The 26,434-nt window shown below is 43.9% G+C and overlaps 2 protein-coding genes across 3 annotated transcripts in view; both read left to right on the forward strand.

Annotated features, from left to right (window-relative positions):
* Window positions 1–13: 13 nt before the first annotated feature.
* Window positions 14–21,406, forward strand: STX5 (syntaxin 5). Of its 2 annotated transcripts, none has more exons than XM_089483717.1 (11): window positions 14–168; window positions 8,316–8,544; window positions 9,188–9,258; window positions 10,706–10,761; window positions 11,494–11,564; window positions 11,898–12,014; window positions 12,970–13,026; window positions 14,052–14,133; window positions 14,295–14,395; window positions 15,471–15,592; window positions 17,407–21,406. In XM_089483717.1, exons 2-11 carry the CDS (start codon window positions 8,335–8,337, stop codon window positions 17,564–17,566), a joined length of 1,047 nt encoding a protein of 348 aa, XP_089339843.1. In that variant the 5' UTR covers window positions 14–168; window positions 8,316–8,334; the 3' UTR covers window positions 17,567–21,406. The 2 variants fall into 2 exon arrangements, with proteins under 2 accessions (XP_089339843.1, XP_089339842.1); XM_089483716.1 differs by lacking the exon at window positions 14–168 and adding an exon at window positions 2,260–2,344.
* A 2,806-nt stretch (window positions 21,407–24,212) lies between these two features.
* Window positions 24,213–26,434, forward strand: part of NXF1 (nuclear RNA export factor 1) — a 29,419-nt gene continuing 27,197 nt past the window's right edge. Inside the window, exon 1 of the mRNA XM_089482855.1 lies at window positions 24,213–24,370. Coding sequence (XP_089338981.1) covers window positions 24,337–24,370 — 34 coding nt within the window. The 5' untranslated portion in view covers window positions 24,213–24,336. The remainder of the gene's footprint in view (window positions 24,371–26,434) is intronic.

The raw sequence follows: 26,434 nt of genomic DNA on the forward strand, positions 1-26,434 counted from the left end.
GGGACAGAACAAAACAAGAAAAGCAGAAGAAACAGAAACCCTGGACTAAAAAGACAGAGAGGGCAATGGCGGCCTTGTTCCAAAATACGGGCAGTCTTACAGCTAAGGGGAATAATAAACTTTAACTATTGCGTACTCTTTCTATGAAGCTCTCCGTTATCTGAGACAGTAAGTGTCTGGTTTTGTAACGGCGGTGGTACGTTTTAATTGTCCAGATCCCAATGGATGTAGAGAACCAGCTTTTTGTCCTGTAGCATGGGAATTGCCACACCCCCCTCAGCGATGGAGGATTGTACAGTCTTCCTACAAGGCTCCTGCAGCTTCCCCAGAAAGCCACTGTGTCCACACTGGAGAAATAACCCGGTTTGGCACCGCTTTAACTGCCCTGGCTCAAGGCTATGGGATTCTGGGAGTTGGAATATGTTGTGGGGCCCAGAGCGGAGTTCACTCTGGACCCACAACATACTCCAACTCCCAGAATCCCATAGCCTTGAGCCAGGGCAGTTAAAGCAGTGCCAAACCGGGTTATTTCTCCAGTGGACGCAGCCAGAGTTTTCTGGAAACTAAGCAGCTTCTCTTGAGAACTCCACAGCCTTTCTCCCCAAGAAAGGGAATTGTGTAACATTCACACCAGCAAAGGCTGCAGCTTCATGGATGTGAGGGTGATGGGGCTGCAATTTCTATCACCGCGTTGGTTTGACTGACTGACTGCAGGTCCAGTCATCCTGAGTTTCTTTCCCTGCCTTGTCCACTGCTTGGTCCCTCTTCCCTGGCTGTAATGTGCTCCATTGGCATGTACTAAAACAAAAGGATAGTACTTGCCCATAGGGAAACATTGGAGGATACTTGCCCATAGAGACACATGGGCAAGTATGTGGAGAGATCTTGTAGCACCTTTGAGACTTTAACTGCTGTGGCTCGATGCTATGGAATTCTTGTAGGAAAGCTAGGGAACACCCTTTTGCTCCAACTGACTTCTAGCAAGGAAAGAGTGTGGTCTTATAACGTTCAGATTGTAACAGTTGGATGTTGCGCTAATAGGAGTCAATCCAGGACAATACACTTTGCACTGAAGCTAGAAATGTAGCCCATGCATGGATTTGGCATAGGAGTGGGTTTTGTAAAGAGTTCACAGTTAAACACAAAGTAGGTCCTTGTTGTCCGCTGGGGTTTGGTTCCAGGATCCCCCATGGATGCCAAAAACTGGATGCTCAAGTCCCATTGAATACAATGGGTCTTAAAATGGTGCCCCTTATATAAAATGGCAAAATGAAGGACTGCTGTTTGGGAATCTGTATATTTTTTGGAACATTTTCAAACCGCAGGTGCTTGAATCCATGGATCCAGACTATACAGAGGGTCCTTGTTATCCCCTGTGGATGCTCAAGCCCCATTAAATACAGTGGCATAGCAAAATGGTGTCCCTTATATAAAATGGGAAATCAAGGTTTGTTTTTTTGGAATATCTATCTATCTGTCTGTATTGGAATATATTCAGTCTGTCTATGGTTGAATCTATGATTATTATTTTCTTACATCCCACCTTTCTCCCAATATAGGGGCTCAACCCATGGATCCTTAGTCTGGGGATATGGGGACCACCTGAAAAGTGGCCTGTTTAGCTTGAAGTTGTTAACTGTGTTCAAGTCGGTCCTGACTTATGGTGGCTCCATAGAAGAGGCAGGCTCACTTCAAAATGTGTTGTTGTTGTTGTTGTTGTGTGTCTCCAAGTCATTTCTGGCCTATGGTGACCCTAAATCGAACCTATTACAGGGTTTTCCTGGCAGAGTTCTTCAGAGGGGGATTCGCCATGGCCATCCCCTGAGGCTGAGAGTGTGTGACTTGCCCAAGTTGTTGTTGTTTCTGTTGTTGTTGTTGTTGTGTGCTTTCAAGTTGTTTCTGACTTATGGCGACCCTATGCTGGGGTTTTCTGGGCCTGTTTCCTCAGAGGGGGCTTGCCCTGGCCATCCTCTGAGGCTGAGAGAGTGTGACTTGCCCAAGGTCAACCAGTGGGTTTCATGGGCAGCATCCGCATTGGAGAAATAACCCGGTTTGGCACTTGTTGTCTGGCTCAAGGTTATGGAATTCTGGGAGTTGGAGTATGTTGTGCGCCTCACTGTTGCCTGGCAACAGCGCAGCTTCCTCCTCCTCCTCCTCCTCCTGCGCGGAGGCCTTCAGCCAAAGAAGCCCCGCCCCCCGCGGCCAGTGACGCGGCGCGCCGTCGTGCGTATGACGTCCGCATTGAGGGTACGTGGCAGTGACGTCGAGCCCCGCCCCCTTTTTCGGCTTGTTGGGTCCTTCCATTCCGGGGCTGCGAAGTCGGTCGGCGTCGAGCGCTGCGACGGTGAGTGAGTGGCGGAGGCCGGTCTCCGAGGAAGGGTTCCCTCGCTGCCCCCTGAGACTCTCTCCGGGCCCCGTCGGCCCTGGGCCTCCCTCGGTCTCCTGGGGGCCCTCCAGCCTCCGCCAGGGCCTCACACAGGCCCCCGGGGAGCCCCCCTCGCCGCCAAGGAGGACGGGAGGGACCCGCTAAAACAAAGGGCAAGGCTGGCCCAGAGGGAGACATTGGGGACCACTTGCCATAGGGAAACCATACTTGTCCATAGGGAAACATGGGAGGATACTTGCCCCATAAACATACATAGGAGGATGCTTGTCCACAGGGATACATGGGGTAATATTTGCCCCATAGGGATACATGGAGTCATACTTGCCCCATAGGAAACCACACTTGCCCATAGGGATAGATTGTAGGTTACTTTCCCATAAGGATACATAGGAGCATACTTACCATAGGGAAACATGATGGCCACCTGTCAGGGATGCTTTGATTTAGATTTCCTGCATGGCAGAATAGGGTTGGACTGGATGACCCTCGGGGTCTCTTCCAACTCTATGATTCTTGCCCATAGGGAAACATAGGAGGGTACTTGCCTATACTTCTCCATAAGGATACACAGGAAGCTACTTGCCCGTAGGAATACATAGGAAACCATACTTGCCCATGTTTCTCTATGGGCAAGTATCTTCCAATGTTCCCCTATGGGCAAGTATCGCCTTGTGTATCCCCATGGGGAAGTGGTCTCCTATGTATCCTTGGGGGCATGTATCCTCCAATGTTTCCCTGTGGGCAAGTACTGTCATTTGTTTTAGTATATCTCAATGGAGGATATTAGAGGAAAATGGAAGTCAGGATTACATAAAAAGCTCAAAACACTCTTTAAATATAAAGATATGCTTTCCAGTATGCTTAAAATGGAGATCATTTTGATATTCCCTCCTGGACAGCAGGTTGAAATGGAGGACATGACCTGGAAAAGGAGGGCATCCAGGGTGAAAACAGGTGTCCTAACCGCAAAGGAGGACCAGGCACCACGAAATGAAGGACAAGACCAAATAAAAGCTAGAAACACTCATGCAGTATCAATTAATCGTTCTTAGTTATGCTCAGAATAGAGGATGCTTTGATATTCCTCCTGGACAGCCGGTTGAAATGGAGGATGTGTCCTGGAAAAGGAGGGCATGCAGGGTGAAAACAGGTGTTCTAACCACAGAGGAGGACCAGGCACCACGAAATGAAGGACAGGACCAAATAAAAGCTAGAAGCCCTCACGAAATATAAATGTATGCTTCTCAGTATGCTTAAAATGGAGGGCATTTGGAGGTTCCTCCTGGACAGTAGGTTGAAATGGAGGATTAATGGCTCAAAACAGTGTTTTTGCTGCAGATGTGGCCATGCGTCATCTGGAGAGATTGTACTGGGGCTGGGGTGCGTCCGTTGTACACTCATCCCTCCATATTTGCGGATTTGATTGTTCACGGATTTGATTAATATCTTCTCTCTTGGAATATCTAGGTCTTCCAGTGCAACTCTTTGGCCAACATTAACTAAACGTTACACTCTACTAGGTCTCTGTAGCTCCTCCAACACAGTTCTATGGTCAGTGTCAGACGTTGACCACAGAGTTTCACTGGAGGACCTAAAGATTCCTAGAGAGGTGTCCTCTCAGATAAAAACATGGTGTTCTTGTTATTTGTGGTTTTTCCATATTCATGGGAGTCTTGTGCCCCTAATCCTAGCGAATATGGAGGGACAAGTGTATATCCTTAGTAAAGTAAAGCTGGAGATCTTTTGAGTTCTCTTGTCATTTGTTGGAGAGGTGTGTGGAGATGGTAGGTTGGTTCTGAAGACACAAGATGTTGCAATCCTTCGGAAGTTAAATAGCTTCTGTTTTGCTTTTGTTTTGAGGGAAGAAAGGCACGGTACAGAGCGCCCAAAAAGGGTGCTCTGCTGGCGCCCGTGTTTGCTCCGTGAAGGAGCCTCAGCAGACAAACTGTGCAGCTCCGTCGTAGAGCAAAAAGAACCCGAAAAAGCAGGTGGTTCTTGCGACGCAGTTGTGATGCTGCAAGATGCCAATGGCACACTTGCGGCATCACAGAGGTGCCGGGATGTGCAGATGCTAAGTGTCCATCACGTCAAAATCGCAGAACCCCTGTGTATAGGGCACTGCCATTTTTATGCCCCCCGTGAGGGGCATTTGAAAGCGCTGCCCCTCGCACATGACGGGGGGGGGCTCATAGTGCCTGTTTAAATCGGGCCATAGTTTAATAACTCCTCTGTCCACTTCTTGACTTTCATGAAGGTGGGTGGAGGAAATTATTAACTGGTTTTGACCAAATGCTTGGTTTCTCAAGTTGATGTGAGATGTAATCGCCCCAGGTCTTTGTATCATACAATCAGTACATGTAGTACTTTGTAAAGTAATATGAGCCAAAAAGCCAGCTCCGTCTGTTAAGGACTTGGAATGGAGCTTTCCAGATCTCTAGTCTAGGGTTATGTCTGCAGAGATGAATTGGTTTAACTAACAGTAATTTAGGGTGAAAACTTTCTTCCACTTCAGGGATAGGAACTTGTTACCCTTCAGATGTTTCTGGATTGCCAGCACCATAAACTCTCAATATTGACTGAGCTAGTAGGGTTGATGGGAGCTGCAGTTCCAAAGCATCTAGAGGGCTAGCATTGTCCAACCCTACACTACTGTAAAGCTCTTGCTAAGGAATATAAATGATTGCCACCTGTTAGTTTCCTCTTCCAAGAAGAGCCCTCTTGTATCCAGGAAGCCTCCAGGAAGTCTGTAAATGGAGTGTGATGGCAGCAGCCCAATGTTTTTTTCAATTTTAGTGTACACTCATCCCTCCACATTTGTGGATTTGATTATTCACAGATTTTATTAATATATTCTCTCTAGGAATATCTAGGTCCTCCAGCGCAACTCTATAATCAACTTTAACCAAATGTCGCACAGAAGGAACTAGAGATTCCTAGAGAGAACATTCCACTAGGCATTTGTAGCCCCTCCAGCGCAATTCTGTGGTCAATGTCTGGCAGATGTTGGCCACAGAATTGCATTGGAGGGCTTAGGGATTCCTAGAGAGGTGTTCTCTCAGGTAAAAGCATAGTGCTTGTTGTTATTTGTAGTTTTTCCATATTCACGGGGGTCCTAACCCCAGCAAATGTGGAGGGACAAGTGTAATTGTATTCCTTAATGGAATTACCTACACAAATAAAACAATGAGTAGAATTCTGCAGCATATACTATAATTGTACATTGAGAGAGCAATCACAGAGGTAGAAGCAGGGTTCAGGAAACGAAGAGGCATCAGGGACCACATTGCAAACATACGATAGTCAATGGGATATACCAACAAATTATGGGGGGGGGGGAACCAGCATGTACTTCATAGACTACAGCAAACCATTTGACTGCATAGATCAGTGGTGGTGAACCTATGGCACGCGTGCCAGTGGTAGCACTCAGAGCCCTCTCTGTGGGCATGTGTGCCGTCACCCCAGCATAGAGTTTGCCAGAGTTTGTTACTGGAAAGTCAGAGGGACGCGGCACTTCGCGATAAATAAGTGGGTTTTGGTTTGCAGTTTGGGCACTCGGTCTCTAAAAGGTTTGCCATCACTGGCATAGACCATTAAAAGCAATGGATGGCTGTCAAAGACATGGGCAATAGTCCTGATGCGAAATCTGTACTTGGGACAAGAGGCTACTGTTAGAACAGAATATGGAGAAACCTGGAAACACTTTTTCAGTTGGCAAACAGGTCAGCTAAGATTGCATTCTATCACCCTATCTGTTCAACTTGTATGCAGAAAGTATCATACAAAGAGCAAGTGTAGACTCAGAAAAAGGAGTGAAGATGGCAGGAAGGAATATCAACAATCTAAGATATGTGGATGGCACCATATTAATGGCTGAAAACATCACAGACCTGGAACAATTATTAAGAAACTGCAAAGGCAGGCTTACTGCTGAACATACAGGTAAGAGCATAGTGTTGTTACCTGTATGTTCAACAAAAATTAGACAACAGAAATAATGACCATGGAGGATCTACATAAATTTATTCTAGACAGTGAGGAAACTGAAATTGTTAAAGTTCTCATATCTTGGATCAAACATTGTTCAGAACGGAGATTGCACTTAAGAAATCAGAAGACTAGGAATGAGCAGAGTAGCTGTGAAAGAATTAGAAAAGATCCTAAATAGCAAAGACATACAGCAGAGCACTAAAGTTAGAATTGTCCAGTCCATTGTATTCCCCATCATCATGTATGGATGTGAGAGCTGGACAGTGAAGAAAAAGAAATCGATTCATTTGAGATGTGGTGCTGGAGAAGAGTCCTGAAAATACTGTGGATAGCCAAAAAAGCAGACAAATGGATCCTTGAACAGATCCAAGCCTGAAATCTCCCTGGGAGCCAAGATGATCAAATTGAGGCTGTTATACTTTGGCCACATCATGAGAAAGCATGACTTATTGGAAAAGACAATAATGCTAGGAAAGATGGAGGACAGTAGGAAAAGAGGAAGACCACATGTTAGGTGGATGGACTCAATTAGGGAGATCACAGATCTGAATTTACTGGATTTAAGCAGATCAGTGGAGGACAAAGGATTTTGGAGATGTCTCATCCACAGGGTTGCCATGAGTCGATGTCGACTTGAGGGCAGTTAACAACAAGAGCAGATGAAAATGAATTTCCAAACTCTGGACATAGGAATAATATTGTTTGGATCCAGAAGGAAAGCAATGGGACATAGGAATATCTTTGGTTTAAGCTGATCCTTGAGGAGAGTACACTAGTTTTAGGGCAATGGGTTTTACTTAGAAGATTAAGTGCCCTTTAAGCTTGGTTCTATCATGTTTCTGAGATCTCAGCAGATAGGTAGCTTTTGAGCCAAGAGGCCTATTTTCCAGGGTGGGTCTTATCTGTCTCAGGCAGTAATGTTAATAGTTTTAATGTTTTTTTTTTTTCAGGCTATGTGGCCATGTTCCAGAAGAGTTTCTCTAAAGATGCCCGTCACAGATGCTGGCAAAACGTCAGGAATAAACTTTTCTAGAACACAGCCACATAGCCTGAAATACCCACAAACAAAAAAAAAAAAAAAACTATGGATGCCGGCCATGAAAGCCTTTGACTTCACTCAGTACTGTGAATATTAAGCATATGTCAAAATAGACACACTTCAGGTTTGTGCTTTGAGCATCCCAAGATCCGCCAAGCAGAGCCTGGTGCAAAAAATACACACTTGGACTTGAGAGAATTCTGAGCCTAGTACTGTAATTTTAATTTGAGTAAATAGTGCTCTTTTGCACAGACGTGCTCCTACTTGCCCTAAGTTTTCTTTATAGCAGCAGTATATTTGAGGCAGAAGAGGTCATTTTATTGCAGCTGTTAATTTTAAAAAATGGGATCAGAAAACTTTGTTGATTTACTGCAAGTCACACCCACCATAGTCCTTTGCCCACACTGAGGTAGATAAAGGCAGGGAACTGGTGTATGATGGTTGTAGCAGGCTAGTGGCGGTATTGCCTGGGCTCTACTTAAGCCAGCACAGTGTCTTGGGGCAACACTGCTGTGTTTGTATTGCATTTATATCCCACCTTGCCCTGTTGAACATAAGGAATCACACATAAATTGCTCACCTCTGCATTTTATTTTCATAACACTCCTTTCAAGTGGGTCTGGTTGAGGAAGAATAAGATGGTATTTCTAAAGTCCATAATAGAAAGGGATATTTCATTTATTGCTGGGGAAAGTATGGCCCTTCAGATGTTGTTGATTCACAACTCGCATCGTCCCTCACTACTGGCTATGCTGGCTAAAGCTAATGGGAATTACAGTTCAACAACAACTAGTGCGCCCCTTGTCACTGACTTAAGTGTTTTGTGCAGTGGAAAGCCTTTCTGGAGTCTTACATTTCCCTCGTTGCATGCTGATAGCTCTTTTCCCTTTCTCTACTAAGCACCAGGTTATGAGCCTCCATGTATACAAGGAGACGTCACGGCTCTAGAAACACTGAGCAAGGCGTTTACCTGGGACCTTCCCAGACACAAGTTCTGCCGCCGCTTGTTGCACCTGTCAGTACTGCCACAACCCCAGCTGTGCCATCCCCACCCCAGTGGGACACCATGTCATGTCAAGATCGCACCCAGGAGTTCCTCTCTGCCTGCAAATCTTTGCAAAACCGACAGGTGAGTTGTCCTTTCATGAGGTATACATGGGACGCAGCTGATGTTGTCTGATCTAACTTTAGGACCAGTTTAGGACTTCTACCTGGGCTTGGCAGGGGCTGTTGTAAATCATGTCATGTAAGATATGCATATGAGGTATGATGTAAGCCATTGTTATGGAGAATGGTTGTCTATAGACCACTTCTGATCTGCAAACCATCAAATACCAGTCCTTTGCAAGTTTCTTAGAGAGAAACAATTGTAGCCAACTGGAACTTGAAGGGGGAGAAACACTGATCTCTGAAATCAGATAGGCTGCAATATAGGTTAAAGCAGAGCTCCTCAGACTATCAGAACAGTTTTTTGTGGGTTTTTTGAGCTGTGTGGCCATGTTCTAGAAGAGTTTATTCCTGAAGTTTCGCCAGCATCTGTGGCTGGCATCTTCAGAAAATCAGAACAGTGTTTTTGGATTAAATAAGATGTGACATTATACAGTGTGTGTGTGGTAACAGGAACAGTTATGGAGAATAGGCAAGATATAGATGGTAGGTAGAGTGAATGTACCCCTTATCCTGGTTTATCAGCCCATTCCAACAGGTATGGCTTTTTTTTCCTATTAGTTATGGTCTGCAGCAATTGTCTTTATCTATCTTCTCATTTTCAGAATGGCCTTCAGCTCAACAAACCAGTGCTGAGTGCTGTACGTCAGAGAAGTGAATTCACTGTGATGGCCAAGTAAGTCAAAATTAATTTGTTTTCCTCACAAGGACCATTCCAGCAAAAGAAACTATAAAGGGCATGACACTGTGGGAGAGCTGAAGTGGCCTCTGTTTTTGAATTGTCTCCTGCCTGAAACCCATGCTTATTGCTGGCCAGGTTTCTGACCCTCATGGTGAGATGATAAGTGCCTAGAACAGACAGCTGGGAAAAGATATGAGAACAGAAGAACTCTAGAATAGTTTCCTTTAATCTAGATGTTTTGGCTATGGCGGTATAGCCAGTCAGGGATTATTGATGTCATAGCTGAAAACATCTGGAGATGTTAGGTTGGAGAAGGCTGGTTTATTGCTGAGTGGGGAATCATTGGCCTTTCATATGCATTGGACTTTCGCACCCATAATCTCTAGCTGTCATGACCAAGGGTAAAGAATTGTAGTCCAAAACATTTGAAGCAACAGAGGTTTACCAGCCTTATCCAGAGACTTCAGTCAGGAGATAAGTTTTGTTGAGAAAGGAAATACAGCAGATATTAGAACTGTATATTAGAGGATGGCGCACCGTTGGTTCTCTGATATGATGTATTTCCAAAGACCATGATTCTAGTTTTTATGCCCTGGCTTGCATTTGTTGCAGTCTAGTGTAGCCCTTCAGATGTCCTTCAACTGCAACTTCCAGCTGCACTCATCATGGCTAGTGGTCAGGAGTATGCTACACAATACATAAGCAGGAGTATGCTACACAATGTATTCTATTCTAATTATTGATGTAAGATGAAACTCAGGAATACTGCATTCCAGAGTATATCTCAGTACTTAGAATTTCATACTGTGTCCCCAAATGGGCAAAACACATTATCTTGTGGGGGAGTCCTATTGAAAATACTCAGTGTTAGGATCTTTGGAGGAATACGTAGGCACTATACAGTCTATGGGCAAAGAGATACACTATTTTGCATTGCAGCACCTCTAACCTGATTATTTTTACCCCTAAAGCAAATTCTAGAAGCTGCTTGGGAGTGCAATTTGCCATGTAAATATAATTTAGGGCACTCTAGAGATTATTTTAAAAATGGGAGGGACCATCTAGTCATTTCCTGTTTCTAGAAAAAAGGGGCATGTAATGCCTAAAACAGGCCGAGATGGGAATTATATTCAAGTGGCAAATCATATCTCACCCACCTTTGGGGGGGCAGTTTACAGTTCTCTCCTAGAACATTTTTTGTGTGTTTCAGAGTGGGTATGGTTGCCCATGCTGGGATACAGGGGTCAGTCACTTCATAAACCATTCCCCTTTCCACTGTTTAGCAAAGGCAAATACATTTTCAGATTAACTGGATTCTTATAATTTGGCATCCAGAGTTCCAGTGATGACAAGCAAACAAACAAATAAATGACATAAGACAGGTAGTGAGCAGTATTTTATTTTTATTGTGGTTGATTTGCCAAATCCTTGTGATTTGCAGGCGCATTGGGAAGGACCTCAGCAACACCTTTGCCAAGCTAGAGAAGCTAACAATCTGTGAGTATTTGGAATGTGGATGAGGGGCAGATGGCAATGGGAAGAGGCACCAGAAGTATGTGATTATGGCATCTTTAATGTCATTTGATGTCAGTGAAAAGCTAGAGAGATGTTGGGGCAGAGTAACAAATATATCTAGATGTAGTATGTAGAGAGATCTTGTAGCACTTTTGAGACTAATTGAAAGAAATTGGCAGCATGAGCTTTCCTAGACTAAAGTCTACTTCCTCAGATGATCCAAATGCATCTGAGGAAGTAGACTGAAATCTACAAAAGCTCATGCTGCCAATTTCTTTCTTTCAGTTAGTCTCAGAGGTGCTACAAGACCTCTCTACGTACTGATTCTACAGACTAACACGACTATATCTTTGAGATCTACTTGCTGTCTGTGGATACTGTGTGTAGGGTTGAAAAAAAGTCCATGGTTGAGAGCAATCCTTCCCTAGTGCCTTAGCATTTCCTGAAAGCCACTGTTTCTCAGATTGCTGCCTACCATAAGGGAACACTGCTGTAGTGATGTTTCATGTTGGCCAGGAAGTTTGGCCAGTTGCCAAAACTGTTTTAAAGTGAGTAGTGTTCAGGTTTTTTTTAAAGCAGAAATGCCCTCTCTTGGAGCATTTCCAGTCCTAATATGAAAATTGGGAGTGAAAAGAGAGAGTAGGGTTTGGAGCAGTTAGGAAGAAACATTAAAGAAGGATTAATGGCTAACAGTCTGACTTTTTACATCCTCAGTGGCCAAGCGGAAATCACTATTTGATGACAAGGCAGTGGAGATAGAGGAGCTAACCTATATTGTGAAGCAGGTAAGGGACTCTATTTGAAGCAATGAGCAAGATTGCAGTAATGCAGTCATCTGTATTTTTCGCTTCCTTTGCCCATCTTCCTCTTCTCTTGCGCTGTATCGAAAAACTAAGATGTGAATTGGGAAACATAGCAAGTGAGGATGGGGGCTGCCAAAGGGCAGTAAGGTGTTGCTATTGCTGTCTGGGTCATTTGCTTCTTCCAAGCCGCCTTCCACTTCAGGATGTCAAATCTGTTTATTTTAAAATATTCCACAGACTGTTTCCAGTTTCTCTGTCTAGCATCTTTTGGCATCCTGTGTTCCTGCTCCTCAAGCAGTTTCTTTCTCCCAACAGGATATCAACAGCCTGAACAAACAAATCGCACAACTACAAGAGTTTGTCAAGGCCAAAGGCAGCCAGAGCGGGAGACATGTACAAACACACTCAAACACTGTGGTTGTATCGCTGCAGGTCAGGCCTGAGCTAATATTTTGAAAACTATTAACTTGAAAATGTGAGCTTGGCAGGGAAAGCCAAGAGGCTTATTGTACAAGTGTGCATAAGGTATTCACTTTGCAGAATTCAGCTGCTACCTATGCAGAATTCTCATATGCTGGCCTAGAATTTATATAGCATATATACACCTGCAAATTGACCTCATGTATAAGTCGAGGGCAGGTTTTGGGGCCAAAATTTATGGATTTTTATATGACCTATGGATAAATCAAGGGTAAAACTTCGGGGCATTTAACAAGTGATATAAAGGATGAGGCAAAGAAAAGCAATTCCAAAGAACTTGCAAAAGTCCAGCAGACATAACTGCTTGCACTCACCCTAAAGGTAGATAGATGAGAAAACAGAAGGGTCAGTGCTTCTAGGAAATATTACACTCTTGACTTTTGCCAGGGGATGACTTCTTTTTAAATAAGAGGTACATACTTTGACCCATAGGTAAGCCAACTAAGGTCCCATACAGACAGGCCAAAATGACACTGTTTCGGGTCGCTATTTAAATGATGCATGCATCCTAAGAGTCCAGAAGCCGCGCAAAAGCCATGCTCCTGTCGACTGGAGCGTGGCTTCTGGACTCTTAGGATGCATGCACAGTTTAAACAGCATACCTCCAAAGTGACCTGAAGCAGCTTTATTTTGGCCTGTCTGTATGGGCCCTAAGTTCTTTTTTTGAGTCTAAATTTTTTTTGACTAAAATTTCTAGACTTATGCATGAGTATTTACAATAATCCTTTATTAATTATGATGGGATCGGGCTGAAGGATAAGACATCTGCAAAGCCAAAGATTGGGATGGGAGGAATAGTGATGGTGTGAGAAGGTTGAGCTGTGTTCTCTGACACAGTGACAGAAGAGTCTGACTTAGACTTCCTTGCTATTTTTTCTTTTCTCCCTATTCTGTTTTCTTTTTCCAGTCCAAGTTAGCCTCCATGTCCAATGACTTCAAATCTGTTTTGGAGGTGCGAACAGAGGTAAGTCACTCTTAATCCTTTTCTCTCCAACTTTGCTGTATAGAAGGCACTTATAGGAACATACTAGATTGAGCTCCCTGGGGTATCAGCGAGGCAGCTCTTGGCATCAACCTATACTGAGATTGCATAAAGAGATTGGCAAATTGTGCACCTTCAATTCTATTGCTGATTATGTTTTTCCCATTGGAAAAGAGTGGGCCAGTACACATGTCTTTCAGCTAAATAGAAGCACAGCATAAAGTTCTTATAAGAGTCAGAATCTTTGGAAAAGTTAGATTACCAATGTCCAATACTGCAAAAAACAATAAATAGTGATACTGGTTAATATGCAGGTACTTTGGGATAGTAGGAAAACTAGGCTAACTGATACGTATTTTCACAAGAAGCTGGAGCCTTGGAGGCAGCTGCCTATATCTATAAGGAGGTACCTATATTGCACATTGAACACAAAGCTTGTTGACTACAGCTTCTGCAAGCCACTGGCCATCACAATAGGGATTCTTGCAACTGTAGTTCTGAGAAGTAACTTTTTTAAAATTTATTTATTTAGGTATTTATATCCCGCCCTTCAGCCCTAATGGCTCTCAGGGCGGCTTACATTTTATTATTTTTTAACCAGAGAGTTCCCTGCCCGCAGGCTTACAATCTAAAAGACACGACACAAAAGGAGAAGGGAATGGTGAGGGGGGGAGGGGATCAGGTCCAGCATTCTTCTCTCCCTCTGAGGCCTGGACCAAGCCAGATGGACCAGAGGGAGGGCTCTTCTTCTTCCAGGCAGGCCTGGTGGAGCTCGCCTGCCTCTCTCTCCCTCAGGCTCTGTTTGAACATGAAAGCCACGATGGAGCAAATTCATCTAGAAATCTGTTTCCATGGTGGAAATACTAGTATTCCCACCCCCTGCACTTGTATTAAATGCAATTCATATTCAGAAGCATTGAAAACACCTGATAAATTTCTTGTCTGCCTGCCTGCCTACTTTCCATACCTTCTCAAGGTGTTTTGCCTGTTCTCTGCTTTTTCTTTAGAACCTTAAGCAACAGAAGACCCGTCGAGAGCAGTTTTCCCGTGTGCCAATTTCTGCCATGCCCCTCTCTTCAAGTAACCTAAGTGAGTCAGTGCATGGAGCCCTCTAATCCTTCACACAATTGGGAAATATTACATTTTGTGGGTAGGGGAAGAGATGGGAAAGGCCAAGCCCTTTTACTCTATTGGAACTGTGTTAGGTGGAAGCTATCTACAGGCTTTGACATCACTGGTTGCTTCCACAGGTGGCTCCACTATGCTTCAGGATGAATCACGGCATTCAGGAGATGTGGCTATTGACATGGACAACCGGACCAGCCAGCAATTGCAACTCATCAATGAACAGGTACGTTGGGGTGGGGAATCACAGCCATTTATACTGGAAACAAGGGGGACAGAAAGATAGGACAGACTGTCTGGTTTTCTTTTAGGGCTTGGCCAGTGGTTTGGGATTCTGGGAGCTGAAGTCCAAAACACCTGGAGGGCCAGAGTTTGGACATCACTGTTTTAGGGGTTTATTTTGATTTGTATCGAATGGGCTTGGAGTGGGTTAGTGCCATGCTTCCCCAAATGCAAACATCTCTTTTTCTCTAAAGTCTGAACCTGTTGTAGTTAAATGATTTGGAAGGAGAACAAATGAATAAAATGACACTTTTTATAGCTAAACAAAGGAGCTTAATTGACTGCCTATCAGTATTGGTGTATTTATGTCAAGATTTATTTTTAAACATACTTAAAATAATATGGCCTACAGCCAGGCATCCATTAACAGGCAAAATCAGACATGATGTCTCAAAATGCCAAAAACGGAAGCATTTAATTTAGCCAACACATTTTGATCCAAAACATATTTTGCAGCTCTCCTTGGGAGCTTCAAAATAAAATGGAAAAACAGGTAAAATTAACTATATATGTTAGCTCATGAAAGAAAGAATAATATAGATTAAATACAAATTGCTGTTAGGAGTTAAAAGTCTGCAGAGATTTTCTCTCTCTCTCTCTCTAGAGACCTCTGTAGACTGTTTACTGTGTGTGTAGAGGCCTTAGGGTAATTTGTGTTTAATCTATATTCTGTCATTTATCATACATACTTATTTCATATAATTTGCAGGCATACTGAGTAGCTGTTGGGCCAAAACATGGCCTGTTAATTTTAAATACACTGTTTGGGTTTTGGCATGACTTGGTCTTTCTTTGGTTTTATATACATCCTAATGTGCTGGATCCTCTGGACTGTTCGGTTAGTTACCTTTTCAAAGGTTGGGACAGCAGATAAGGGAGGAGGCTGTGTCTAAAGTTTGTAGAGGTTGGATGCTTCTTTGGAAACTAGGAAGTATCTTAAGCATGACTTGAGATTGGAGGAAGGACTTGTGGAATCCCTCACCTGCAACCATGGCCATATTCCCCTTTTCATTTTGCAGGATTCATATATCCAGAGTCGGGCAGACACCATGCAGAACATTGAATCTACTATTGTAGAGTTGGGGTCCATATTCCAGCAGCTGGCACACATGGTCAAAGAGCAGGAGGAGACCATCCAGAGGTAAAGGCAGAAGTGCCAGTGGAGAAACACTCTCATTGTTGTCTAAGTGGAGCAGTTTTACTGTATTGTGATGAGTGTTTCAGAGAATGCTTGTGATGAACATACAGTGAGCCCTTGGTGTCTGCTGGGGTTTGGTTCCAGGACCACCACCCCCATCAATTCCAAAATTTGTGAAAGTCCAGTTGTATACAATGATGTAGTAAAATGGTCTCTCTTACATAAAATGGCAAAATCAAGGTTTGCTTTGGGGGGGCGGATTGGAATATTTTGAAGCTGTGGATGATTAAATACATGGATATGGACAGCTGACTGCAGTAAATACAGTCCATCAGCAGTGAAAGGCTGAACATCCTGAGATGGATTGCTCCTTCCTCTCACTGTGATAGGCAGGAATCTCTCAGGAGTAGCTTCTAGTGAGAGCAATCCCTGTTATGCTCAGTCTTCAATCCTGCTTCATAAGTTGCATTTTTCTCTTGCTCCTCTTTGCACGATCTCTCTTCTGACAACAAAATAAGGCTCTCTACCTTCCTCCTATTCCTTAGTAAGACTGTCTCAAATGGGAATTTTTCTCTCACGTGTGGGGCTTTTTAATCACTGTAGGCCTTTCCTCATGGGCCAAGGAGGCTAACATGGTTGTATCCAAAGTCTTGTCTCTTTGCTTGTCCAAGTCATGGACCAGACAAGAAGCAAAGTCAGTGAGGAAGTCCAGGCTAGTGAGGAAAAATTCCTCTCTTCTGCAGCGTCTTTGCACCTGAGATGCTCAGCCTGTTAGGAGGCCAGGGATAATGATGAGACAGTAGCCACAGCCCTGCTGCCAGCCCCATAAAGGCCAAAAGGGAGGAAACTGTTCCAGCATTTTGGATGACTGTCAGCCCAGGAAAGGAAGACAGCAGGCTCAATCCATGCCACAGCCCTTATGCTTGGATCCTGTACAACTAAGACCTTATTCTCAAACAGCACTCATTTGAGGCCTTGGCAATGCAACAACTGAAAGTGAGGCAGGGCCCTGGATTTTTGTACCCCACCAACCATGAAAGATAATGTTCTTATATTTCCTTTCTCACTAGTAACTGCAGTGAGTAAATGTGATGTCTAAATTACAGATCCTACTCTTTAGGGATGCCACTGTTTCTGTTCACCTCCCCTCTAATTCATACCCAAGGTGGACAAAGTGCTTTGAAACTGATTATAGGAAAGCAGAAACCATGTTTAAAAGAGGCAGAAACTTGATGTTTCAAAGTTCATGAAGCTTCTCTGTCTCCAGGGCTTCCCACTAGTGTCTCTCTTTTGGACAGACCTCTTTCCTTTGGGCAAAAGAATTGGTAAAAATGATCCCAAGTGGCAGTGATAATCCAAAATGGGGGATCACTAAATTGTTGCAAGTTTCCACCTTTGACTGGTTCAAGTCTGAATGCCTCTCAGTTTCAGTACTAGGTCACAGCTAGTTGTTATTTATTTAATTTATATCCCACCTTTTCTCTAACATGGAATTCAAGGTGGCTTACAGCCATTAAAAAAAACAGTACAGCTAAGAAACAGAGTTCTTTTCAAAGGTCTGTATCATTCCTGCCTATCTGGGCAAGAGGTACGAATAAGCCATCTCAGGATGTTCATTTTCCCTACAGGAATTGAACATTATCACAGGTAAGAATGTTTCTAATTTTTCTCCCATGTGGCAGCTATAGACAGAAAATAACCATTGCAAGCCAAAAATGTATATTTTGGTTATGTGTAAAATTCCTGCAGGCATTCTTATGCTGAGGCAAACACTACTTCTGTGTGCTTCATCTGTCCTTCTTTTTTCCCACCCACAGAATTGATGCCAATGTGGAAGACACTCAGCTTAACGTGGAAGGTGCACACACAGAGATTCTGAAGTACTTCCAGTCTGTCTCCTCCAACCGGTGGCTGATGGTGAAGATTTTCCTTATCCTTATTGTTTTCTTCATCATCTTTGTAGTTTTCCTGGCCTGACAGCAGAGGTGGCTCAAATTCCCATCCCCATTCCCACTCCTCAGAGCTGTATTGGACACTGGACTCTCCTTGTTCTCTATTGTAGCCAGCACATCACCCACATAGGGCCTGGCACAGAAGGGACCCATGCTTGCCCATTGTGACCTTTGCTGTGGCTGCTGGCGTGGAGTGGACCACCCTGACTGGAGTGCAATATCATTTGGGATTACGCTGTGAAGGGTTTTGCTCCCACCCACCCCTCCATCCCAAATGAGACATGATCCAATGGGTGTATGTAGTGGGACCAGGATCTGGCAACTCTTTCCTTAACCTATATAATTGGCTTCACTTTGAGACTCAAAAGGTGTGAACAGAAGCCCTATCCCACTTCTTTTAAAAACAAAAAACATACTAATATGCTAGTCTCCAGCACCTAACATTTAATAGGTACCTTTCTTCCTATATGGCAGGGGGGGAACCACATCTCTTGGGCTCATGAGGCTGAAGTAGCCTGTGCCTTTTGCCCTATCCAGAGGGCTATACTATTTTTTCTCTTCTCCTACTATCCCATCCCACCATAGAATATTTAAATCTTTTTCTTGCTTGTATTTTCTTTTTCTATCCTTCTGAGCAAGCAAGGATGGTTTTTTCAGCCCTGAAGCAGTAGATCTCTTGACCAGAGAAGCAAGGTATAGTTCTCTCCCACTCCCTTTAATAGCTCATTCTTGTCCCTATTTATAGTGAAAAGTAAGATTCTTGTCATGGCAGACATATTCAGGCTAAGAATGTCTTCTTTAGGTAACAAATCCTCTTAGCCCATGAAGGATAAACATGGCAAGTGTCTATTGTCCTTGCCATCCTTCCTGATGCTTGGGAGGAAAGATACTTGGGCATCTCAGCAGTGTGGCTCTGTAAAAACACTCCACGTGTTGCTGTCCGAAACAGATTCACCCTCATTGCTTCATCTGGTTCTGAAGCATTTTAGACTCGGAATGGTCTCTTCTCTCCCTTGCAGAGAAGAGGGGAAAGTGTTCCTCTGCTCCAATCTTTACACCAATTGATATCCGTACAACTGTTAAGCATTCATCTCCCTGCCATCCTAACCCCCTGGCAATGAAATAGCCTATGATTAAGGACACATCATCTCCTCTGGTTTGGTTATGGCGGCTGAGTTATAAAATCTCTCCCCCAGCCTTATATTCTCTGTGGTGGGATTCTCAACCCTCAGCTGCAATGGCCTTAACATTCCACAGTTATGTTCGACTGCCTAAGAGCATGCATGCTCTTTCAGAGGACGTGGCATGGGGTGGTTGGGGGAGAATGCCTGTTTCCTATCGTCCAACTGCTGTGGATGGTGAGTGGGTTGTTACTAATGCCATGACCTGGAAGAGAGCAGCACTGGTTTATTACCTGTGCTTTAACAATCTATTAAAATAAGCTTTACTTTAAAAATATATATCAAAAGTCTTCTGCTAATTCTTTCTCCTGTATACCAGCCTGGCCTGAATCTGTTACAGCAAGGGTGGGGAACTTGTGGCATTCCACCTGTTGTTAGACTCAATTTCTGGTCAGTCCTAGCCATTTTGGCCTAGTCCAACAATATCTGAAAGGCTCCATGATCCCCACTTACTAGCCGAGATGCTCCTCAAAAGAGGCTACATCTGAAATTTACATAAAGATGCATTGTGGGTGAAAGTGTGTAGGGACATCTCTTCTGGCACTCCAGTTTTGATAATGCAATCCATGCTTTCCCCTTAGAGCAGTAGTTCCCAACCTTTGGTCCTCTATGATTTGGACTTCAGCTCCTATGTCTCTTGACTGTTGGCCAAGTTGGCTAGGGCTTCTGGGAGCTGAAATCCAAAACAAATGGAGGACTAAAAGTTGGGAACCACTTCTTTAGAGGAGTGTGGCAGAAGAAGCTGTATTTGGCAAACTCGGATGAGACTAAGGACCATCCCCAGAAATTATGCTTCAATTAGATGTTGAGTATTCTGATTTGTAAAAACAAAAAAGTAATCTAAGTTAGGCAAGAGGTCCAGCTAACTTGGTACTGAATATTCTACTTGTCAGTGGCTTCAAGTATTAGTTAAAAGCAAAGAGGCTTTGTTAACTGACGTATGTATGCCTGTATTGGGAGTCTGGGTCTTCTTTTGTACAATTATCTATATGTAGTGGACTGTCTTCCTTATTATATATTCAAGGGTAGCCATGTTGGCCTTATATAGCAAAGTACAATATCGTCCAAACACCAATACCCAGCTTGTTGACTGACACATTGTAAACCGCTTTGGCAGGGAGTGCTAGTTCGGTATAGAAATGTACTTGCTATTGCTGTTGCTAAAATCCACAAAACAGTGATACCTTTATTCGACTGAATAAGTATCACTGTTTTATAGATTTTAGGTGTTTCTGTACTCAGGATACTTATTTTCAGTTTTAGTGACCATTTGGCTTGTTTTGATACACTCTGATAGTGACCAAACTAAAAGGAATGCTGGTGTTTTGTTGATGGGGAAGGAGAGAAACAAAAAAATGCAGGTGTGGATAGAGATGCAGCTGTGGACAAGAATGCCTGCTGGATAGAAATTAGGTTATAATTTATGAATCTGAGGATATTCAAAGTTAAGATCTTGGAAGCCTCGTTCCCCAGCCCTGTTTTGTTCTGGATGGTAACAACCCAGGAGTTTCAGTTCATTCATAATTATATGGTTTTCCATTCCAGCTTGGAAAAGCCCTCATTAGTTTTGCTCCTTAGGAAGAACTTAATGACAGTGTATGGGCAGCATTTCCTTTAAAATAGAACCTGCTTGCAAACTCTGAATTCAGGAGAATTCACACTTAGTGTTTTGTTTTGTTTTGCTAAAGTAGGCAATATCATCAGATTACTATTCTGAATTCCCAGCATACTTCTTTCTTCTCTTGTGAGAGCTCCCACAATTACAACAACGACAACACACTGATAATGAAACTGGATTGTAATTAGCAAAAGGTTGGGAAATCCTTACCTGTGCAGTAGTTTTGTACTACAACTCACATCAACCCCACCCTGCAGTGTCTGTTGAGATAGTGGGAACTGTAGTTCAAAATGACCGGAAGGCAAAAACATTCTTTCTTCTTTGTGGTCTCTGCGAATCACATGAATGGGTTTGTTCTGCGCCTGTGCAGTACAAACACATTTGTGTGAATTCGCAGATGACAACTTGAAATACCATTACAAGTATGCAACATGTCCACCCCCACCTTAATTCTATTTTCCCATCTTTTTGAATCAATGTGGTTTTGACATGCAGTGACATTTTGGTCACAGAGGCTTGTGGTTATACTTCAGCATAATCGCCCAGCAAGAGCCTGTAAGTTTTGCCTAAGGACACAGACTGTTTTGACAACAGCTGGATTTTATATTGTTAAAAACCTGAATTATCAACTCCCCCTTCCCCCTTTAGTAACCCATGGAAAGAAAACTTAGGCCCCATACAGACAGGTCAAAATAAAGCTGCTTCGGGTCACTTTGGAGGTATGCTGTTTCAATGATGCATGTGTCCTAAGAGTCCAGAAGTTGTGCTCCATTCCTTAGGACTGGATCATGACTTTGGCATGGCTTCTGGCCTCTTAGGATGCACGGATCATTTAAACAGCATACCTCCAAATTGACTCAAAGCAGCTTTATTTTGCCCTGTCAGTATGGGGCCTTAGTTTTGTGACCACAGCCACTTACTTTTCACCTTAAAATTGTGACAAAAGTCAAACATTCCCTGCTTGCTTAGTTTAACATTTTGCCCAATGACAAGTTCTGGAGACTAAATAAAACCTGTACAGTAATCTGGGACTTTTGAGTTAGCCTAATAAAATTATTACACTTTTTTTCCTATGGAATTTTTCTTTTGGGGAATACTGTTGCTTTTAATTTGTGTGTGTTGGAATGCACTAAATGATGTATGGCTGGGGATCCTACTACAGTGGAGGATGATTTTCTCCCACTTGAAACTTGGCCTCCGCTCCCTGTTTAGTAGATAAAGCTAGTAATAGAATCTTACATGCAGTCGTGGAGTAGCGTATACTCTACCTAAGGTGGTTGTTGTTGAAGAGCCCTGATGGCACAGTGTTTAAATGCCTGTATGGCAACCACTCGCTCATAAACCACAAGGTTGTGAGTTCAATACCAGCCAAAGGCTCAGGGTCAACTCAGCCTGGAATCCTTTTGTAGGTGGTCAAAAATAGGAGAGAGAAAAAGCAAGAAATATGCTATGATGATGAAATTGATATAGGAGAATAACAAATTGTAATTCGGAATTTAAATGTTTACAACATTACTGAAGAAGACGATTAAGTTGAAAAGGCCTCAAAACTCTGGAGGTAGCCATCTGCTTCCAGTGTTAGTATCAATGCTACTTGCATCAATGCTACCAGTGCTTCCTCTACCAGTTATATACTGCTACCTTGATTATCAACAGTTTGGAAGTACCATCACAGTGTAATCTTCACAAGGTGGCTTATCTTGGTTCTCTAGGACACTGCCAGCATTGCTGGGCTTCTTATTGAATTAACATTACTGGGATATTCACCCTATTGACTGTTATGAAGTCACTGGAGTAAACAGAAGAATTGGTCATAGCACCTTATATCCTTGCAAGGTGGATTTTTTTGGTTGAACTCTTTATTTACATTTGTTATTCTATATCAATTTCATCATCATTTCATGTTTATTTAGAATCGTTCAATTGGTTTAAAATTGTTGTAGCATTCCTTTATTCATTAACATTGTACTTAGTGATATATCTATTTCTTGCTTTTTTCATCCTATATTTGACCAGTTACTGTGTAAGCCTCCTGTTGTGTTGGTATCCTTTTGTACTAAAATGAGTACCCAGCTTGTTGGGGGCAATTGGCTTACGGTATAGAAATGTACTTGCTGTTGCTATTGTTGTTGTGACCCTGTAGGCTGCCCTTTTTCTGCTTCCCAACCCTGGAAGAATTGCTTCTCCTGGAAGCCTCATACTGCAGGGGTCCCTTTGCTATTTAAGGTGGTTGTGTGCCTTCCAGTTCTTTCCAACTTTCAGCGATTCTAAGGCAAAGCTATCACATGGGTTTCTCAGCAAGATTTGACTGCCCTCCAGTCCTTAGGACTGGAGCATGGCTTTTGGACTCTTAAGATGCATGTGTCATTTAAACAGCATACCTCCAAAGTGACCCGAATCGGCTTTATTTTGGCCTGTCTGTTTGGGCCCAAAGGTATCTGTTAGGGTTCATTAAAATCAAGCCTATAGTCATGCAGATTAAGTCTTCTGTAAAGTAGATCACGCAGACATCCTGCAGGCATCTTCAGGTGTGCTGTCTTTAAGTTATTTGGTGTTAGCGGCCTTCAGCTCATGGCTACTCTGTGAATGGGACGCCTCCAAGCCCCACTGTCCTCTGCCTCTCTGTTCAAGTCTTGTAAGCCCAGGCCCATGACCTCCCTGACTAAGGCTGCATTTACACTGGAGAAATAAACCGGTTTGGCACCGCTTTAAGAGCTCTGCTCTGGGCCCCACAACAAACTCCAACTCCCAGAATGCCATAGCCTTGAGCCAGACAAGTTAAAGCGGTGCCAAACCGGGTTATTTCTCCAGTGTGGATGCATCCCCTGTCTATCCATCTGGCATGTGCTCTTCCACCTTTCTGCTTCCCTCCACCTTTCCCAGCATCTCTATCTTTTCCAATGAGCCTTCCTTCTCATGATGTGTCCGAAGTACGACAGCCTCAGTTCTGTCATCTTGGCTTGATCTTCTTCTGGGACCCATCTGTTTGTCCTTTTGATCGTCAGCAATCTCCTTCAGCACCACATCGCCAATGAATGGCTTCTCTTCCTATCTGCTTCCTTCACTACTCTCACTTCCATACATGGTGATGGGGTATACGATGCCTTGGATCATTCTAACTTTTAAGTTACAGTGCATCATTACAGTGTTGTTTCCGGAGATCCGACCAGAGAGACCCAGAAGTACAAGAGAATTAGCAAATTTATTTAAGCCGGTTTTGCTTCAGGGGAGTCATTTCTCAAAGCCTGAAGACCCCACCAACATGTGCTCCCACCTTTTTATATGGATTCATTTTATATGGATAGCACAAATGAGGCAAGGCACACTCTCTCAGCCTCAAGGGAAGGCCATGGCAAACCTCCTCTGAACAAGTCTTGCTAGGAAAACCCCAGAATATGTTTGCCTTAAGGTCGCCATTAAGTCAGAAACAGGTTGGAAAGCACATGAGAAAAGGTTCAGTTCACTAATATAATATAATGGTCCCCAAACTTTGCTCTTTAACAGCTTTTGGATTCCAGCTCCCAGAATCCCAGGCTATTGGCCAACGTGGCTGAGGCTTCTGGGAGCTGAAATCCAAAAGTCTCTTAAAGGGCACCCTTTGGGGACCACTACATTATATTATATTAGATGATACAGTATTGGACTCCAGCTCCCAGAATCCCAGTCCATTGACTAACATGGCTGAGGCCTCTGGGAGCTGAAGTCCAAAGGTCTCTTAAAGGGCACCGTTTTAGAGACCACCGCTTTACTGTAGAGTCAAAAAAGCGCGCGCATGCGCCGTCGCGCAGGTCGGGAAGCAGCTCTGCGAGGGCGCATGCGCGTCGCGTCACACTTCCGGGGCGTCGCTGACGTCAGCGCGTCGGAGTTTGGGGCATGCGCAGTGCGTCTTGGTCGTGAGGGTGGTGGGCGCTCGACGTTTGTGTCTCTAGCTCCGACTGTTCGTTCCGAAAGGAGAAGCGTCGAGCGGAGGAACTCGTGAGGAGGTTGTCTCCCTCGATGGCGGACGGAGGAGGGAAAGGAGGCTACAGCGGTGAGGGCCGCAGGCGGAGGAGGAGGAGGACGCGGCGGCCTCGCGGAGACCAAGCGGGAGGGGACTGGCAGCCATGGGGGAGGGGAGGAGGAGGAGGAGGAGGAGGCCGGGATTGGCGCCCGCACTAGGAACACTAACCCACTTGGGCACCGCTTTGAGGGCCACGGCTCCCTGCCAGAGGAGTCTGGGACATGTAGTTGTTGAGGCGCCGCAGCTCCCTCTAGAGCAGGGTCCCCAGCCTTTGGGCCTCCCCCAGATGGTTTTGGGGACTTCAATTCCCAGAAGCCCCCCGTCAGTAGAGGACCAAAGGTGGACAACCACTTATGGGCAAGCCTTCCCCAGGATTCTCTATGGGAGGTATTCCCCTGTTGTTCTCTATGGACAAGTATTCCCCAGTGTTTCCCTATGGGCAAATATTCCTCTATTGTTCTCTATGGACAAGTATTCCCCAATGTTTCCCTATCGGCTTGTATTCCCCAATGTTTCCCTATGGGCAAATATTCCCTTATTGTTCTCTATGGGCAAATGTTCCCCAATGTATCCCTATGGACACAAATATTCCCCAATGTTTCCCTATAGGCATGTATTCCCCAATGTTTCCCTATGGGCAAATATTCCTCTATTGTTCTCTATGGACAAGTATTCCCCAATGTTTCCCTATTGGCTTGTATTCCCCAATGTTTCCCTATGGGCAAATATTCCCTTATTGTTTTCTATGGGCAAATGTTCCCCAATGTATCCCTATGGACACAAATATTCCCCAATGTTTCCCTATGGGCAAATATTCCCTTATTGTTTTCTATGGGCAAATGTTCCCCAATGTATCCCTATGGACACAAATATTCCCCAATGTTTCCCTATGGGCAAATATTCCCTTATTGTTTTCTATGGGCAAATGTTCCCCAATGTATCCCTATGGACACAAATATTCCCCAATGTTTCCCTATGGGCAGATATTCCCTTATTGTTCTCTATGGACAAATATTCTCCAACGTTTCCCTCTGAGCAACTAAGACCCAATGTTTCCCTATGGACAGATATTCCCCAATGTTTCTCTGTGGGCAAGTATGGTTTCCCTATGGGCAAGTACTGTCATTGGTTTTAGTATTTCCCAAGAAAACCTTGCCAAAAAACCCTCACAACTGAGTCTCAAAGGAACTTGGGAGTGAGTCCCCAAGAACTACAAAGCCATGGCCAAAGTCACACTCTCTCAGCCTCAAAGGATGACCAGGGCAAAAGAAACTGAGGTGGACTATAACCAATGACAGTACTTGTCCATAGGGAGGCCATACTTGGTAATAGAGAACTACCGGGGAACACTTGCCCATAGAGAATCATTGGAAGATACTTGCCCAATGGTTCACTAGCACTGGTTCTCAACCTTTGGGCTTCCTCCACATGTTTTTGGGACTTCAGTTCCCAGAAGCCCCCCAGTCAGTAGGCTCATTGTTCAGGGATTCTGGGAGTTGAAGTCTCAAAAAAATCTCTAGAGGACCAAAGGTTGAGAACCGTTGCTCTAGAGGACATCCTTTTAAGTGTCGAAACAGGGCTGCCTTGCAGGGTCAGCCAGATGTCCTCCATTCCAACCTTTTGGTCCAGATGGAATTCCCAAATGCCCTCCGCTTTGACTAAGAAGCATGGATTTATATGTGTATGAGCCTTTTTAGCTTTCTTTAGCTCATGTCTTATATTGAGCCTAAGGAGCATGCATTTATATTTATGTGAGCTTTTTTTGGCTTTCTTATGGTTATGTCCTTTTTCCCCTCTGCTTTTTGGCCCTAAACAAGGAGGTTTTCTTCCTGCAAAGGAGGACAAGGCACCCCAAAAATGTAAACAATGGTCCCCAAACTGTGACCTTTAAGAGATTTTGGACTTCGGCTCCCAGAAGCCTCAGCTGTGTTGGCGAGTGGTCTGGGATTCTGGGAGCTGAAGTCCAAAATCCCTTTAAAGGTCACAGTTTAAGGAGCACTGATTTCTGTGAGGAAATCTTCACAGAAATATGAATTCATGCTTCTTAGGGTTGAAATGGAGGATGTTTTGGAATTCCTCCTGGACAGAAGGTTT

The sequence above is a fragment of the Sceloporus occidentalis genome, unplaced genomic scaffold, assembly GCF_023333645.1.
Source record: "Sceloporus occidentalis isolate IW3139 unplaced genomic scaffold, rSceOcc1.0.p SCAF_20, whole genome shotgun sequence".
NCBI lineage: Eukaryota > Metazoa > Chordata > Lepidosauria > Squamata > Phrynosomatidae > Sceloporus > Sceloporus occidentalis.

Coding starts and splice junctions, on each gene's coding strand:
- STX5 (XM_089483717.1), top strand. CDS start 8,335: ATGTATACAAGGAGACGTCACGGCTCTAGAAACACTGAGCAAGGCGTT. Junction 8,545..9,187: donor AATCTTTGCAAAACCGACAG/GTGAGTTGTCCT, acceptor TCTCATTTTCAG/AATGGCCTTCAGCTCAACAA. Junction 9,259..10,705: donor GAATTCACTGTGATGGCCAA/GTAAGTCAAAAT, acceptor TGTGATTTGCAG/GCGCATTGGGAAGGACCTCA.